Source organism: Epinephelus moara, chromosome 4, assembly GCF_006386435.1.
Source record: "Epinephelus moara isolate mb chromosome 4, YSFRI_EMoa_1.0, whole genome shotgun sequence".
Classification (NCBI taxonomy): domain Eukaryota; kingdom Metazoa; phylum Chordata; class Actinopteri; order Perciformes; family Serranidae; genus Epinephelus; species Epinephelus moara.
In genome coordinates this window covers 32,929,981-32,947,726 of record NC_065509.1, presented here as the reverse complement: position 1 = coordinate 32,947,726, position 17,746 = coordinate 32,929,981, and the positions used below count along the sequence as shown (strand labels likewise).

At 42.0% G+C, this 17,746-nt stretch overlaps 1 protein-coding gene across 1 annotated transcript in view; it reads left to right on the top strand.

The window, feature by feature from the left end:
• fgfrl1a (fibroblast growth factor receptor like 1a) overlaps nt 1-17,746 on the top strand; it is a 100,646-nt gene that overhangs the window by 36,849 nt on the left and 46,051 nt on the right. Inside the window, exon 3 of the mRNA XM_050042065.1 lies at nt 2,406-2,678. Coding sequence (XP_049898022.1) covers nt 2,406-2,678 — 273 coding nt within the window. The remainder of the gene's footprint in view (nt 1-2,405; nt 2,679-17,746) is intronic.

The following is a 17,746-nucleotide window of genomic DNA, read 5'->3' as shown; positions in this document are numbered from 1 at the left end:
TTGTAGTTAGTTAGGACACTTTGTCCGCTACATGGTGACCTATTATGTGTTTTACTGCTATATTTGGAGCGTATTGTTTTAAGCCAAAAGGAGTAATGAGAAGACATGTACAGTATGCTTCCATATCTCTATCCTCCTGTTTGCCTTTGTTTGTACTGCTCTCCTATTCGGCCATATTTCATTCCCTGTCTCTCCTCAGACTTACTCCCTTAAATTCCATCCTCCCTCATTCCCTTTTCTTTCTTCCCTAACACCTTCCTTCCTCTCTTTTTCCTCGTCCTCCCCCCTATTTGTTCTCTCCATCACCCCCACTTCTCCACACAGTTTCCTCCCACCTTCCCCAGTCAGTCAGCCTGCTCCTTCACCTCCCTCTGTTTATCTAGTGTGTAGTTTCACAGTAGAGCAGCTACTGAGCGGTCAAGGTCACGCCTGATTTTATGTCTCGACACGACATCTCAGTCCATATTAGCTTAGCTTTGTGTTTGCTCCCTGGGGTCTCTATTGTTGTCTGTGGTAAAATGTCAGTGTTTAAGCTAAGCCATAATGAACTTCTTAAAGGTCAGAGGATAATTCCTGTGTGTGTTAAATGCCATATCTTGAGGCGTCTTTAGTTCTGAGACTGGTGGTGAAAATGAGAGGTGTGGCGCTGCAAACATGAAGATGATGAAAACACATTTCGAGAGGTCATCTTAACCTTGATGCTGAAGCTGTCGACACACCTACTTCACTCAAAATGTCTCCATCCCTCACATGCCCCTGACTGTGTGGATGCAGCCACACATACTTGGTGAAACCACTCTTTGCACAGTGCATTAATCTGGTAATGGGCACGTCCAGGGTATCCCTCAAAGCAGTGTCAATAATAATAATAGAACATCCTAACTATTCTGATATTTAATCAATCATGGCAGTCATTTTTCAAGCACAAATTGTGGAAAAAATGCCAAACATTCGCTGGCTGCAGCTTCTCCAGATTTAAGATTTGCTGCCTTTCTTTGACATAAATGATTGTAAACTGCACGTATTTGGCTGGACTGCAGCATGCAACGCCAGCCTTATAAACACAAACGTTTGTCCGTGATTAATTGAATGAGTGAGTGATGAACTGGCTTGAGTGAGTTGTGATGGAAGTGTTGGCGTTTCCCCATTGGTTGTTGCTCATTCGAGATGACAGAGCAGTGGGCGCTGACACTCCTGTATAACTGTAGCCTAATCCTAATTTTCTGTAACCACTGTAGCATGATTGCACAGTGGAATTAGCGAGCTAACTACTTAATAGCAAGCTGCTAGCTTTTGCCACATACTCTTGACACAGAAAATGAGTGACATCTTGGTCTTATTTTTTATAGCCTGTGTAACGTTAGCATAATAGCATGGTGGAATGAACTAGCTAACTGCAGTCAAAATACCAGTTTTAGACAGAGAAAGACAGGCTAACCTCATCAATTTGTTTGAAGAAAGACATTTCTATATGGCAAACAAGCCTTAAACTTCACGTGTTACAATGTCAGAACGGGTTCTGCCACCGTTATGAGGAGAAGTGGAAATAAGATGTCAGAACGGGTGCTACCACCTTAGTAACAGCTCGTAATTAGAGGTTGACCAATCAATCAGTTTTGTTGATTTATCTGTGTCCATAGGATGTTTTACAAACTGTTGTTAAAGGTGAAGCTGAAGAGGGGAGGGTTGTGTTAAATGATACATATTTACACGAATTTTGGGCTGGACCACAACAACAGGACAGAGTCCATGACTGAATGAATGCCACCACTTCCTGTTCAAATTAAAAGCTCTCTGAGGTTTCATACACAGTCCAGCCATATACTACATTTTGACTGAGTCTTGTTGGGTTTTAGACAGCTGGTCACACAACACAAAATATTTAAAGAGGTCACTTTGGGCTCTGGAAATTTCTAGAGCACTTTTTCACTGTCCTTTGACTTTTCATTGACAAAAGAAATAGTCAAAAAAGCAGTTGATAATGAAAATATTCATTGGTTGCATATATACAAGCCAAACCTGATTACAGGCTGTTATCAGTGGATCATATTCCCTACTAGAGACGTTGTATCTCTGCCAAAGTGTGTCAGAAGACCTATTTAGGAAAAGATCTGTGTGCAATTAAACAGTGTAAAGACTAGACTACAGTAGCCACGGCCCAGTGATGTCCAGTGCAAACAACTGGACTTTGCTTCCGCTGCTAACAAAAATGCACTCAGGTCACCTGGTTGTTTACACTCTCTGTAATCTGATTTATTAAACTTTATGTTACTAGTCTGAAGAGGGAGTTTCTTGGTGGGGCGGTCATGAAAAAAAAAAAATGTGTATATATATCTGAAAATATGACTTTGTTAAATTAACTTCATAATCTTAATAACTCCCCTTTTCCCCTTCCACTCTTTAAGGTCCACCCAGGGTGTCAGAGCGGGTGGCCCACCGGCAGAGCATCCGCCTGGGTCGCACCATGAAGCTGCCCTGCCCCGTGGAGGGCGACCCGCCGCCGCTCATCATGTGGACCAAAGACGGCCGCAACATCCACAGTGGCTGGACACGGTTCAGGGTGTTACAGCACGCTCTGCGCATCAAAGAGGTGGAGACTGACGACGCAGGGACTTACATCTGCAAGGCTACCAACGGATTTGGCAGCGTGAACATCAACTACACACTCATCGTTATCGGTAAGTCTGTGAAAACAATTTAACCATGACATGAGACATCAGTACTGAAACACACGTCTACAGACTTGATATATTACTTAAGTACTATTAAACAACAACCCAGAGTTATGTGCTATACAGCATTTTTCAGACAAACTTGGCATAAATCTACCACTGTCAGCAGTTACACATAAAACGATTTGGAAGACGACGTGATTGTACAGGAGAAGTCTTGCTGAAGCAGTGTGGGGGTGTGTATTTTTTTGGGCGAGTGTTTGCGTGTGTGTTCACATGATGACAGACTGATAAAAACCAGCCATCCATGAGCAAAGCACAAGATCTTGCTCTTTTATTTCTTTAATCCTGTCTTGTTTCTTCCCATTAATTTAAGTTTGCTTTTGGTCTACCGTACTCACATCTTCTCTTCTTCATCACACGTGATTTTTCAGTCTTTGTTTTGTTCCTTTTTCTGTCTGTTGTGTGAGTATCCAGGATATAATTAGCCAGGATAGGTTGGTGGGGCCATTATACAGTAATCAAATCTGTGTAGTTCCCCAGACAATGAAGCACTGCTTTTGTCTGAGTTTGTGTTTGTGTGTGTGTGTGTGTGAGACAACAATTGTTGTGTTTGTGTGTTCCTGTATGATTATGAACGAGGCATTTGTTTAAGAAGATGCTTTTGTGTGTGTGTAGGACTTGCGTCAGTGTAGTATGAAATGTCAAGTCTGTGTATGTGTGTGTGTGTGTGTGTCTCAATTTTGATGATTCTATAAAAGACACATTGTTGTGCCTTGTTCTCCCTCGTTTTTTCTTTTTTTTTTCTCGACATAATCATTTTCCAATTTTACATCCAGAAAGCTGAGCCGGTTGTCAGCATGTCTGGATGTGTATATTTTTATGTGTTTGTCTCAGTCGTACAGACTGTGAGTTGTCATGTGGTGACTGTAGTCTGTGACCGTGTGGATTCTGAAAACCTTCCTGCCTAAATACAGGTGGGTGTCTTTCTATACTGGGACTCAGATAGCTGCCCCCCCCCATTCATGTAAACAAAATACCTGGAGGGAAAACAGTGTGCCAGTGCACATTCACAAATGCATGTCAGTGTGTGTCTATGTGCTGCACTGTTTCCACATCTCTGTGTGTGTGTGTGCCCATCATTCCATGTGCTTGTCTACATGCCAGTGTGTGTGTGTGTGTGTGTGTGTGTGTGTGTGTGTGTGTGTCAGGTTCCAGCGTTCCAGAGAGTCAGACTAAAGCATCTCCCTCTTCCCACTGTCGGCACTTCAAAGACAGCTCGAGTAAAATGATACAGATATTACCAGCCGATATTTTCTGTATTTTAATGAGTGCGATTAAGTTTTTCGTACCCAAAGTGGGAATCTTTAGTGAAGTCCTGCTGGCAGAAAACTTTCTTGCACCTTATGTTCATAAAACTGTTTGATAGCTAATGGTTTGGGACAATAGACCGATTAACAAACGTACATTCTTAAAAGAGAGTCTAGATTAGTTTTCTTCTTATAGATGCAGCAGTATTGTCACTTTCCCTGAAGGTACTTTTCTGTTTCTGTCAAGTTTGCATTCCAGTTGTTGTTGTAGTTGGAATACATTTTTATCCTCGATGAAAAAGCCAGGTGATATGGAGGAAATCAAACATCAAAATGTTTTTACCAAATACCTCAATTGATACAATGACAATATTGTGGGGTTGACTGATGGTACTTTCACATTATATTTACACAAGATTTTTGATAAATAGTCATCAGTAATGTGAATATGATGACCAAGTGGGTAAAAGCAAACCAGCTTGAACTGCCGAATAAATTTAGAAAATTACATCACTTTACTGTAATGCAGTCTTTAAAACTAGTAAAAAACAGCACTTACAGTATTAAAATATCCAAAATCTAAGACGATATCTGGTCTCATATCAATATAATAACAATATATTGCCCAGCCCCTCTTGTTGGCACAATAAACTGGCATATTGACAGTAAATAGTAGCTCTTTTATTCTGCAGTAATCATTATCGGTATGTGATCCAAAGCTGTATCGGTCTTGACCTGAACTTCAAAGGCAAGCTGGCATACAGAGGGCAGCGGGGTGGTGGGGGGGGCAGCAGCTGCCGCTGAGGTCATCCAGGCAGACAGCTGCTGCCTCTCTCTCTCCTTCTCTCACTCCCTAGCTTCCTCATTCGCTCAGGCTCATTCATCGTCCCTTTCATTCACTTTCATATATGTGTGCACACACATACTGTATCCTGCAGAAACAATGGATTGGGTGAACCCACATGAGTGGAGTTGGATTGTGTCATTTAATTTAGTCTCACTGGACACTAAAGACATATTCACACCAGACTAGTGTTACCAGGGGACCTCGTTATTTAGACATTACCCCCACACACATCTGTGTTTCATGCACTGCATTTGCAAGTGACATCTGTATTGTACTCAGATTTACTGACACTATTCCCCGGTAGCAATGTGCAGGTCAGGCTTTTTTTAATACCTGCACCCACCCAACCTGCAAAAAATATGCGTTAATCAACCACCAGAACCTTATCCACAACCTGCTAACTGCACTGTAGTCACACTTTTGTCAGAACTGAGGACTGGGACGAGGACTGAGAGCCACAACATATGTTTGAGAGAGAGGAGGGAAGAGAAGGTGGAAGGTGGACTATTGCACACCATGTTCCTGTGAGTTATTAGTAACTGAACGCCGCCTTGTAATTTTTTTGACCTGCCCACCTGATATTTTCTAGTGACTTGCGGGTTGTTGGTCAACCCGTGCACCACTGTTCCCTGAATATGATGTCAAGGCTTGGTTTCATGATCAATCCATTCTGTGTAGTGAGATAAGCCTTCCGACTTTGCACCCAACATGCTGTCAAAACTTTAATCTATAATTGCCAATGCAGCCTCCGTAATTCTCAATCAGGAGAAAGGCAGAACAAGGTGTGGAGAAAAAAAAACATTACACTGAGATGCCAGTTCATATGGGACTTGTATCATCATATGACCTCTGTGTTTTGTGAAATATGGTGGAATTATTACAAACAATCTTCCCTAGCATGTGAAGTTTGCTCAGTGTCAAATGTCAGATTTTAAATGTGTAAAGTTAAATATAGAGGTACCAAGGGAAATAACTGATGAAGAACCCTAAGGTGCTTATTGGTTAACTAAAGCCACCAAATACTTTCAGTATAGTACACTTGAATCAGTTATGTAGTCATGTGTAGGGGTGGGTAGGTGGGTGGGGTGGGAGGTAGGGTAGGTATACAATAGGCATGATGTGTATCTGTATGTAAAAATGTGTATTTGTTGTTGTTGTGTATGTGTATATTGTTTTGTATGTTTTCTTTTTTTAAATGCGCTGTATGTGAGAATGTGGCCAAAACAGTTACTGCACTCAAATTCAAAATACTGCCGCAAGTCGTGTCCGCCCCCCCTCCCCTACAGATTCAAGGTTGCTGGACAGCGGCACGCTGGAGACTGATTTGTTTGCCCACGGGCAGCTGCCGTGGCAGGACTGCGTCGCCGCGTCCTTGATCTTCGGTTTTCCAGCGGACCATTCGAGCAAGTCCGGCTTCTCTGCTGCTAACGCTGCTGCTAACGCTGCTGCCGGGATACAGCTGAAGAGCCGGCTGCTAATGCTGCTTGCCGTGCTGCTGTAGCTCAGTCGTAACTGTAACTGATGCTGAGGCTCTACTGACTGCGTGACTGGTAGATGGCGGTGGGTGGCACAACAGGCCAAAACACAAATTCAAAACATAAACATGATTTGCAGACCGTAAATTTTTTTTTTAAATGCGAATATCCTGGCTGTACTATTGTTGTCAGTGAGATCAGTATGTTATATGAACATTATTCCTTAGTCTCTGTGACATATTAGGATGATTTTACGACTATTTGCTTTAGATTTCTTACATATAGCTCCTTTAAAGGCCCTTCTAGGGACGGGCATTGCAAATTAGCAGTAGCTATAAATGCTGTGATACATTGCAATGGTTAATTGCTGTGCAATTTTCTATGTATATGTATCTGTCCCTATCAAATAAATTGAAACCAGTAGGTAGCCTGTACGGAAATGAACCTAAACCCTAGATCTCTTTTGCGTCTTACTGTGGACGGTAATCTTAAATGTAGACGTCATAGCTATAGCTCTCACTGTATTTCTTTTTCATCAGCAAAACACAGGAACGTCAAAAGAACAGGCTGAAGTGTTTCAAGTCTTTGTTGCTGTTGATTGGATGTTTAAAAAGTCCTTGTAGAGCAAGGCTGACAATGCGCTCCACCTTTTAGCATCTGATCGGTGTGCTAAGTACCTCAACAGAGGGGTAACAAAACAATGGGAAGGTATGGCGCAGTTCTGTTGGCACCATCCACAATTTTTGGCAAATGCAAAAATAATCATTTGCATGTGTGACGAACTAAATTAAACTGAACTGGACTGCTTTGTGGAAACGAGGCTTTAAAATCTTAAAAAACGGACATATATTCTGGTTAAAATTGCCCCAAAAAAACTCACACATGAAGGTGAGAAGGTAACAAACACCTCACTGCATCATATTACGAGCAAACTCAGATCAGGAAATTTGCCACCAAACGTTCACATGCTGTACAAGAATACAATGCTACATCACTACATGTTTGCAGATCATACAGATGGTACCCAGAGATAATTTATGCTTCACCAGGTTAACCTTCAAAGATGACCCCTCCCTGTAATTCAAGCCAGGAATCATGCCACAGCATCTCCTCAGAGAGGCAGTTAGCATGGATTGCAGTGTTTTCATAGCTGGAACAATCTGCATAGGCAATGATGTTCAGAGCGTGGGGGTGATGAGGGGGGATACAGGGGTGCAGTTGTCTCCATCTAAGAAGTGATGGCTTGTGTTCATCAGCTAGTAGTGTTGTTTTCTGCTTCTCTGCTCAGTGTTCCTCCTGCTGCTGCTTTGCTCTGCCTCCTCCCAGCTCTCCTCCTCCTCCTCCCTGCTTTCATCTCATCTCCTCTCCTGTGTGGTCCCGCGGTAATTATTCTATGACCGCTCCGCTTCACAGTAATGAGCCCACACCTGCGTCTTATTGTCCTTCCCTCTCAATTTCTAACCCAAAGTATCTTTAACACCTTTTTCCTATTAACACTCAATCTCAGCCCTCATTCCTCCTTCCTCAGCCGGCCTGGCTCATTTTTTCTCCAACCACGCTTTAATTTGTATCAATATTTTCACAGTTTCCCATTTTTCCCGGACGTAATAGCATTGCCGTAAAACATCCACTGTACCGCTGCCCAGTGGTTGGGAGTGATGGAGAGGCGTTTTTGTGAAGGCAGGCTTTTGTTGGCGGAGGAAATTAGAAGATTCCTTCAAGTGTTTGTTCTTTTATTGTGTGTAGGTTGGCAAATGTTTGCGTGAGTAAATAGTGTGTGCGTGTGTGTATACGTGCATGTTTATCAGAGGGCTTGTGTATGTATGCGTTGGTGTGCCCAGATTTATGGGACCACCAGTAAAGTGAAACTGAGAAAGATATTTTTCTGCTCAACAAACCTCAACGTCCTTCAAAAAACGGAGCGCCAGGAGAGCTCTCGTTTCTTCCTCCCACTCCTTCTCTTGATCTCTCCTCTCTTTGTCTCTGCTGTCTGTCTCTCGTAGTCGCTTGTATGAAATTCCGAAATTGTTCCCCTCCTCGCAGAAGAGTGAATGATAGAAAATTTATAGTTCAAACCAGATGTGATGACAATGGGAGCGTGTCTGGAGCAGAGCTGGGAGGCTGTGCGTAAGAAAGAAGGAAGTAAGCGGTCTGGAGTCGTGTGTGTGTGTGAATGTGAAAATGCAGTTTTAACTTTTAATGAAAATTTTCATCAACACACTTTTGTCTGAGTGTGTGTGTGCGTGTGTGTGTGCATGCAGGTCCAAGTGACTGGTGTGATGATTTGTGGTGATTTAAGAGCTCAGCCATCGCAGCTGACATCTGGTCGTAATTGGAGAACAAAGAGGAAAAGACAGGCAGAGAAAGATATCAAACGTAGACATACTGTATGTTTGAATAAATTAGCTTTTATGTGATTTATGTTCGTCATGCGGCAGATGCGTAATGAGTGTTGAAATGAGAAAAATGGAAGCGTCAGATGAAATGTGACAAATGGAAAATATACACAAAACAGGACTTGGTGGAGGATCGTTCAGGAAAAATGATTCTGTTCTACATTTTCTCAAATAAAGCTCTGCAGTTTTATGCCAGGATTAGTTCACTAATGCTGCTGAACTCAGGGTAAAATCAATTATCACTTAATGCAGACTGACATTCTGACGTCATGCGGCTCAGTCCTGATTATCATGACAATTCACTGTGATGTTGCATGCAAAGTAAATTGTTTCAAATTGTTGCTTTGGTCTGCTTTTACATCCAGTTCATTGAAAACAAATCACGCTCCATTCAGGTTTATTCTCTCTCCAGTTTAGCCGCGCTGCCTGTGTGAGACTGCAGCTGTCTTCCGGCCAAAAACTAACACATCAGATCAGGTTGCGGACCAACATCATCTCTATATCCCTCAGTTCCTCCATCCTGATACCTCCTCTGTTTTTGTGTTCTCACATTACGTAGTTTTTAATTTAGATATCTGGAGCCTCGTCTGGAGAGGATGTAGAGGTGGCCAAGGTTTGCAGCCTAATTGGTATGAGTCATACACACACACAGATAAATGTATGTGTGTGTGTGTAATTGCACAGTGCCTTAAAACAATCTCAAATAACCCAATCTCTTTCACACACACACACACACACACACACCCTCACCCACCTTCTTACAAACACACCAGAGCAGCTGTGCCTGTCTTGCTGTATTTTTCTGAATGTGTGTGCATGTGTGTGTGTGTGTGTGTGTGTGTGTGTGTGTGTGTTTTGGATTTAGTGTTTTTACCGCCAGATTCTGCTGCTCAGGTTACACACACAGCACTTTCTCACTAATGGCAGAAATATGCACGGGGTGAACGTGGAGCTGCAGCTCGCTGGGTTGCAGGAACCGCTCAGTTGGTGTTCTGTTGAGGGTTTTGAGGGTTTGAGGCCTCATAGGGGAATTTTTTGGGGGGTCTCAATCATGATTTACAGAACATGAAAAAGAAATCATCGAGTGGTTTTGCCCCCCTCCTTTTGAACTATATTGTTGCATTTACTGGCCTTGAATCTGATCCCAGTAGAAGTTTCTCTCCAGTTTTTCTCCTTTTGCTTCTTTGTTGCTGCCTGAATAAAAGAAACCAAAGGGTAAGAGACTAGCTTTGTTTCTTTGAATTCTTAAATGAATTATTTGTACTTAAGGAAACAAACAAATGTTAATAATGCTGATAAGTCAGTAAATCCAGAAGCTTCTCTTGTTGAGTTTTTCCTTTATTTAACAGCTGACGGTATAGACCAATAGTTCCCAGACTCTTCTACTGCTCCAATAGCTACTATGTCTGACTGCTGCAGGTTTTCTACAGGGTGTCTGCACGCCCGTCAGAAGTCTTCAAATGTTTTTAATTCAACTTTATATATATTAGGCCTTAAAAGTCATTAACTGGTCTTAAATTTGAATTTGTGACGTCTTTATTGCCACAAACATTTGATCTTATTTAATTTATCCATCTTTAAACTTCCCTCTGTGAAAGTGATGCCACTCTAATCACCATATTCCTGCATAAAATCTACCTCTGCATGGATCTACTACTTACCTTTGTACATACCTGAAATGCTTGAAGAAGAATAAAGTGATACGTCAAAAAATCAGTCTACAATTTAAAAAATGTATCTTAAAACTAGTCTTAAAACCGTTAATTTAGGTGTCTAATACCTGTAGACACCCTGTTCTAAATGCTGCATTTCCACTGCATGGTACGGCACGGCTCTTCTCAACTTGACTCGCTCTGCTGTGTTTTTCCATTATCTAAAGTTGTATATAGTATCTGGTACTTTTTTGGCTTCCAAGCGAGCTGAAAACGCTCAATGCGTTATCCTGCACAAACCTGCTATTTTTAAATCATCAAGCTACTGTTAGTCACGACCACAAAAACCCACAATGCACTGCATACACTACGCGGTAAAACTGACATAGTGCAGACGTTCTTCTCTTAGTGCCAATGAAAGGAATCAACAAGTGTTACACTGAAGACGATGTCAAAGAAGTTTCATGCAGCGTCTTTATGGTGATCAAATGAGAATCCCGACTACACTGAGGGGGTGCTACCTGCAGTGGAAAACGAAATAGAGAAAAGGACCTGGTAAAGTGAGTTAAGTCGAGTTAAGTCCCTTCAGAGGAAATGAGGTATATCACAGTGATTTCAATATTAATCACCCATTTCTCTCATTTTATATGCTTAAAATGTAGTTAATAGATTTTTTCTTCATATACTTCTTGTTTTAGTCATTGTTATAAATGTACAGTAACAAAGGAAATGACCAATTCTTGCAGCATCATTGAGAACCGCTGGTATTAAACGGACAGGAAACATAGGGAGAGATTGAGGGGCGTAGCAGCAAAGGTCCCCGCCAGAGACGAACCAGGGACATTGCGATTACCTGATAGGAACGGTTGTACCACTGCTCAGAGTTTAACAAAACTTAGTGAATGATTTGTTAACAACTGCAGAAAGTTTAAACAGACTTGAGTGAGTGAGTACAAATGCTTCAATTTTTCTCTTTCCCCATCACAGTCATTTCATGCTGCTTTGAATCAAATCCGTTCAGTCCATGTTGGTCCTGTTGTAACAACATGCCGCCCTTACACTGAGATAGACAAAGCTGTTCCTCCGGAAATCAGGGTGGCACACAGAGATGTAAACATGCTGGTGTGTGTGTGTGTGTGTGTGTTTGTGCTCGTATGAAAGAGCATGTGGGGATTGTGGAGTTAGAGACAGGGGGAGAAAGATTGGAGTCATGTTTCAAAAGCAGTTGTCTTGTTGCCTTGTTGTTGAGTCCACTTGAGACAAACATACTCAGATGCAGATGTATGTCCTGTGTTTCAGTGCACGTACATACCAACAACACAGGAAAGGAAAACACCAGGTTATTTTTCCATGCGCTCACACACATCACAGACAGATGTGAACAAAATCACACACTCCTCAGAGGCCCTGGCCTCCATTTCACGGCTGTCTGTCCCACATCCTCTCGTTCTGCCTCGTTTCACTTCCAGCAAAGAGACGGAAAGACGATGGACAGGACGGAGACACACACACAGAGAGAGAAAATAATAAAGCTTCTGTTTTTTCCTGGCTTCAGTCTGAAGACGTCAACGAGTTTGAAGAACAAAAAAAGTTTTGGAAATCTCGTGTCCTAACAGGCTGAGATGAGCTTAAATTCAAAACACTGTGGAGATCAAGAGATGTGTATCTGGTGTAACTATAGAAACTCAAACTTCATAAAGAGAGGAAAGAAAGGAAACACTTGAGAGTATCGCTGCACTGATAGATTGATATAGTGGTGCACTGTAAAAACACCTCAACACTTAAGCTTTTAACATCCCAAGCCTGGAGAAAGAGCTGAAAAAATGATGTGAATGAAAAAACAAATTTTTACAGGAAGTTATTTGTTTAATGTTTCACTGCCTCCTCACCAAAACTGCATCTCATTTCTTTGTCCTTGTCTCAGATCTGTCTGTCTTTATCCTAACTTTACCTGCTTCATCTCTCTGTCTTCTTCTCCCCTCTCACACAAACCCCCCATGGTCTTATTCCCCCCGCTTCACCAGCCAGAAGAAGATGTCTTTCTCTCAAGTGTCTTTCAGCTCCTCATTCTTCCCCCTTCTGTTTGCCTTCATGCTCCATTTACATTTGTGTATGTGCATTTGTGTGCATGTGTGTGTGTGAGTGTGTGAGTATGGCTTGAATCTACTGATTGTATGCCAAGTCAAGCTCCCCTAGACCCCTAATGGGTCTTAAATACCCTCTGCTAGCTTTAACTTCAATTCTCCATACGAGATGCCATCTGTCAGTCAGCGGGCCTGTTTCTCAAGGACCCGAGCAGTGAGTCATTCTGAAGGAGAAATCCACCCTAAAACAGAAGCAATGCCAGGTTTTCTGTGATTTTGGCGAGTTTAAATGGTATTGTCTCTCCCTGAGGTTTGAAATCATTTCAGTTCAGCTTCCCGAACTACATTCCTTCTCTTAAATCCTCCAGCTTTGGTGCTACATAGGCATAGGTGTAGATTTCAGGGGGGACGTAGGGGACACATCCCTCTCAATATTTAGAGCATGTGCATTAGTCCCCGCCAATAAAAACATGAAAGTAGCAGATGACTTTTTTGGACAAAATTAAAGACATATACACTTAAAAATTCTCTATCGAGCGCAGAAAATTAAGTGTTTGATTATCAAAATATTCCGGCGAAGGACTTCGAAGTGCGGTCCCCGAATCCGTCCAAATGTTGTAACAAAAGCTATGCCCCTGTACATAGAAGCTGAGTTAGATTTACTGTGAACGCAACCTGTGTTGCCACCTGTGTTTATTTATTTATTTATTTATTTTTTTGCATTCATTAAAAAAACAGACATGGAAGCATTAACAAGTAAAATTGATTCTTTGTCGAAACATTAAGGCGTCATGCAGCACTTCCTTTGTCCTCTACATCAGTGGTTCCCAACTGGTGGGTCGCGGTCCAAAAGCGGGTTGCAAGTCCGTTCTGAATAGACCTCAAGTGACTCTGAAACGTGTCATGTTTGTAAAAAACACGCTTTATTTTTAAGTACAGTGAATTTCTGGCGCACAGCTTTTATTTTGAAGTGCTGTTTCCTGCTGTAGAGTGAGTGACTAACAAACAGCTTCTTAAAAGAGACAGCAAACTAGCTCGACAACATGGCCAAAAACAAGTATGACACTAAATATATTACCAGTGTGGACCTTGAACTTATGACTAAGGAGAAATCTGGACCCTGTGGCTGGACCAGTTGGGAACCACTGCTCCACGTGTCCCCTTTGTCCTGATACCTGCCCTCTGCCCTCTGACACTGTCTTCCCCTTATAAATTCTGTTTTTGGGTGGAATTTGCCTTTAACTTCTTCTGCCAGCTGTTCTGAAACTCTACAGCAAACGTGTTTTCACTCTGGGTTTCCACAGCAACTCTCCCATAGCTAATATGAGGTGTAACTTTACTTCCCGGTGTGTGTTTTGGCATAGCGGGCATCCTCTGAGTACAAAATATAAGTATGATAAGTAACAAATGTAGCAGAATTTAACACGGGTCATTTGGTGCACTATTACTCATGTCATGAAGTACACTCTGTCCCCAAGAATGAGTGAAAGTATGTGAAACTGAATATATGAGGATGTGGGCTGCTTGTAAGTGTTGCAGTTCCTCAGTTTGTTTAATGTAATTAAGACCAAACTCCTCAGTGTGAGTCCAACAGTAACAAAAGATGGGAGAAGGAGGGAGGGGAAGAGAGGGGGCAGCAGGAGCAGGAGGGAGCAGGGAGAAAACGGTAGATGGTAGAAGCACTGGTGATAATGAGGAGAAGTGTGCAGGCAAGAGTGGGTGAGGGAGAGGGAGAGGAGACGTTTCACTGCACCTCAGACACATATTTCAAAAGCAAACTGTTAAAATGAAGTGTATAGATATATTAACACATTAATGACAAATGCAGGTACCAGCAGCACTGGTTATTGAACCTCAATACTTTTTGGTAGAGACTGAAAAGTGTCAGTAACATCCAGTATCAAAAACTGATCTGAAACTGTTCCTGATTGAAATCAAAAATTTCAGACGACATTTAACATTTGAGAACTTTGGTTTCTTTTTTTAAGTAAAGAAAAGGAAAAGTCAGATAATCACACTACTATTGGCACTTTTGTGGATTCGTTCAAAAATACTAAACCCTGCCGTGAAATACACAACTTGCTTTCCTCATAGTCCAGTGCTTCATTGACTCAGTGAGCTCCAGCACCACATTTCAAAGCACTATCCATGCAGAGGTGGTGACATTTTAATGTGTTGTGTTATAAATGTTCTGCCTTTTATTTTATTTTATGATGGATTTGCTGACAGAAAAACGACGGCGTTAAAATGTGGAAGCATAGAGCGCACTATCCGGTCTGTATTGGTTAGGTAGCCTCTGCTGCAGCTCTTAGATTAGATTTTCTTTGATAGGGACAATGCAATTTCACTTAGTTCCAATGAGTATGGGAATGATGTGTTGCACAGAGAGTTTATAGCCATTGCTAATTTTCAAGTCTTGTCCCTAGTTGGGCTTTTACATGTAGACCTAAAATGGTATTAAAAATATACAGTTTAAAACATCATAAAAGGGAGGAGAGGTTGGAGGTTGGGAACCATTTTCCTACAGTAACACTGTCCTGCCACCATGGCTCAGGGCGGTGTAACCAGCTGTTATCAGCAAGTGAGCAGCAGCGGCTAGCGAGCAAGTGTAGCCTGAATTTATTATTAGCTTATTAGCTTTATTCTTAATGTGGTTCAACATAATGCAGCTTCTACTACTAAACTGAAGAGTAGCATACCACAATTTACATTTGACTTTGTTGCCTTTCTGGAGGAAATATACCCACAACAAGCTTTGTTTAGTGTGCTTAATTTTGTGCCTAGCTACCTAGCAAAGTCATTAGCTGAGTGTGGGTGTGTATTTAAATTAATCTATAGAGGGGCGTCGGCCATTTCTGCTCTCAGAGTGGTGCTTGTTGGAAATGTGTCCTGCACTCCCCCCTCACTTAACAACCACCCACAGCCAGCCCAAAACCCCACCCCACCTACAGCTGAAAGGAAACAAGATGCTTCAGCATCCTTCTCTGCATAGCTCTCAGTCCCTCACACGCAATTACAGCAACTCTGCATTCTCACGGCAGAGGGGTTAACCTCTCCAAAATCTCATCAGTGCAAACACACACACACAGGCACTTCAGAATTGATTGGGAGGACGAGGAGGTGGAGACGGGAGGAAAGACGAGAGGAGAAGAGGGATTAAGAAAGAAGAGGGAGAGGCAGGGAGCACGACAGATGAAGGAACACAGGGATGAGGTATTTGATGAAGTTTTGACCAAGAGGAAAAAAGATAAATCAATCAAACAATGTTTAGGTACATATCAAAACTGAAAAGTCAGGGTTCTTAAAAGGCTTTAAAATCAGTCATTTAAAATTAAGGTGTTAATTGGTATTTAAAAATATGAAATCAATCTTTCAAAAAGGAAGGATTTTTTGATTTGTGTTTTTCTGATGTTGCATTGTACAATCTCCAAACGTTTTTTTTGTTTTTTGTTTTTTTGTTTTTTACCTTTTAGAAATAGTTACTAAAACCAAATGCCTCTCACAGTAACATCACACAGATCAGGATAGGGGAACCAACAGCACTTATATTTTGTTTCTGGGTTGGATGCTCAGAGCAGAGTATCCACTGTCCGCTAGCTGGCTGTCACTGTACCTGAGACCAGTGGTTCCCAGCTGGTGGGTTGCAGTCCAAAAGTGGGTCACAGGTCAAATCTGATTGGACCGCAAGTGACTCATGAATGTATTGAGTTTGTAAAAACACCTTTTATTTTGAAGTACAGTGAATTTCTAGCACAGAGCTTGAATTGTGAAGTGCTGTTTCCTGCTGTAGAGTGACTCACAAACAGACAGCTATTTAACAGAGACAGTAAACTAACCTGACGACACGGCCAAACACAAATATGACAATGAACAGATTAAGCTTTGTGGACGTTAATGACTAAGGAGAGATCTGGACCCTGTGGCTGGACCAGTTGGGAACCACTGCTGTAGACAACACGGGGAAGTGAAAATTGATCACTGGCTCTTCAACTAGGATTTTGCTGCATGGCTGAAACTTGTACAAGCAAGGCAGCGCATATGAGTTTTTAAATTCAGCATGATGGGAATAACTTGCAGAGTGAAAAAGAAAATCGCCAAGAAACACCAGACATTTCCCAGTTCTATTCTACCCTTGTCTCCACAACGGCCCCACCCCCATATCCAACATCAGCAGCAAAAGATCCCTGATCAACATTCGGGTGTACGCCTAAGCAGAAAGTTGAGGTACTGCATGAGCATCACTTATTCCATGCAATGGTTATTTTAGGGCTGCCCTATAACAGTTGTCCCAACGTTAGTCGAGCTGTAGGAACCCCGATTGTTGGTAATTCTGATATACAGTATATTGGGGGTCATTAATAGATTTTTAAAATGAATAAGTAAACACTAACAAAATTTTTTATAGGGATTCATTAAATTTGGATATTATTGTAGAGAATTGTCACCAAGAAGGATACTAAGCAGGATATTTTACTGTAGGAAAATACTGAAAGTTCTTTGTTATTCGCTGACATTTATGCCGAGATAAAATTTTCAAACTAAAATTGGGTGATAATGCCATGCAGAGAGATACATGAACGAGGAGAAGAAGAACAGGAAAGTTTCAGAAAATATTAGAAGGAGGGAGGGAGGGAGTGTGAATGGGTGAGGGCGGGTATTCGTGTCTGATCAGAGCAGTTAGCAGGGGAGCTGTGTACTTGTGAATAGACAGCTTAGTGGCCATTATGCGGTCTGGGGGATTTGTCCTGTTCACTATTGTTCCCCTCAGGAGGTAGCAGCACACACACACACACACACACACACTCATGCAGACACATGCACATAAACACACACTCTCGTCCTGTTTCTCTGATTTAGATTTTTTTCATTTCATAAACTAGTTTTACTTTATTACTTTATGTCTCTATCACATATAAAAAGTGATGCACCCACAATTTGGAGGCTAAAAACACACACATACACACGCTGTGCCCTCAGCCCACCCCCCACCCCGTAACTCAATAATAGGCCAGTCTATTGACAGACCTGCTTGTTCGCTGAAGGAGTCTTTTCTCATTAGGGCTGGGATTTTGTCGCTGGCCCTGCAGGCTCCATTGTCCCACTCAGAGCGGGTTATTAGGCCTTCCCGCTGTAACAACCCCCCTGCTGAATAGACCTGAGAGGAGTGGAGAGCCTGCGAAGGGCAGGACAGGGTCTGGCAATTAGCAAAGACATGTTTGAAGAGAGGAGGGAGAGGGAAGAATGGGAGAATCAAGGAGAAAGAGAGAGCGGACCTGCGCTACAAAAAGGCTTCTTTTGAAGTTTTAGAAA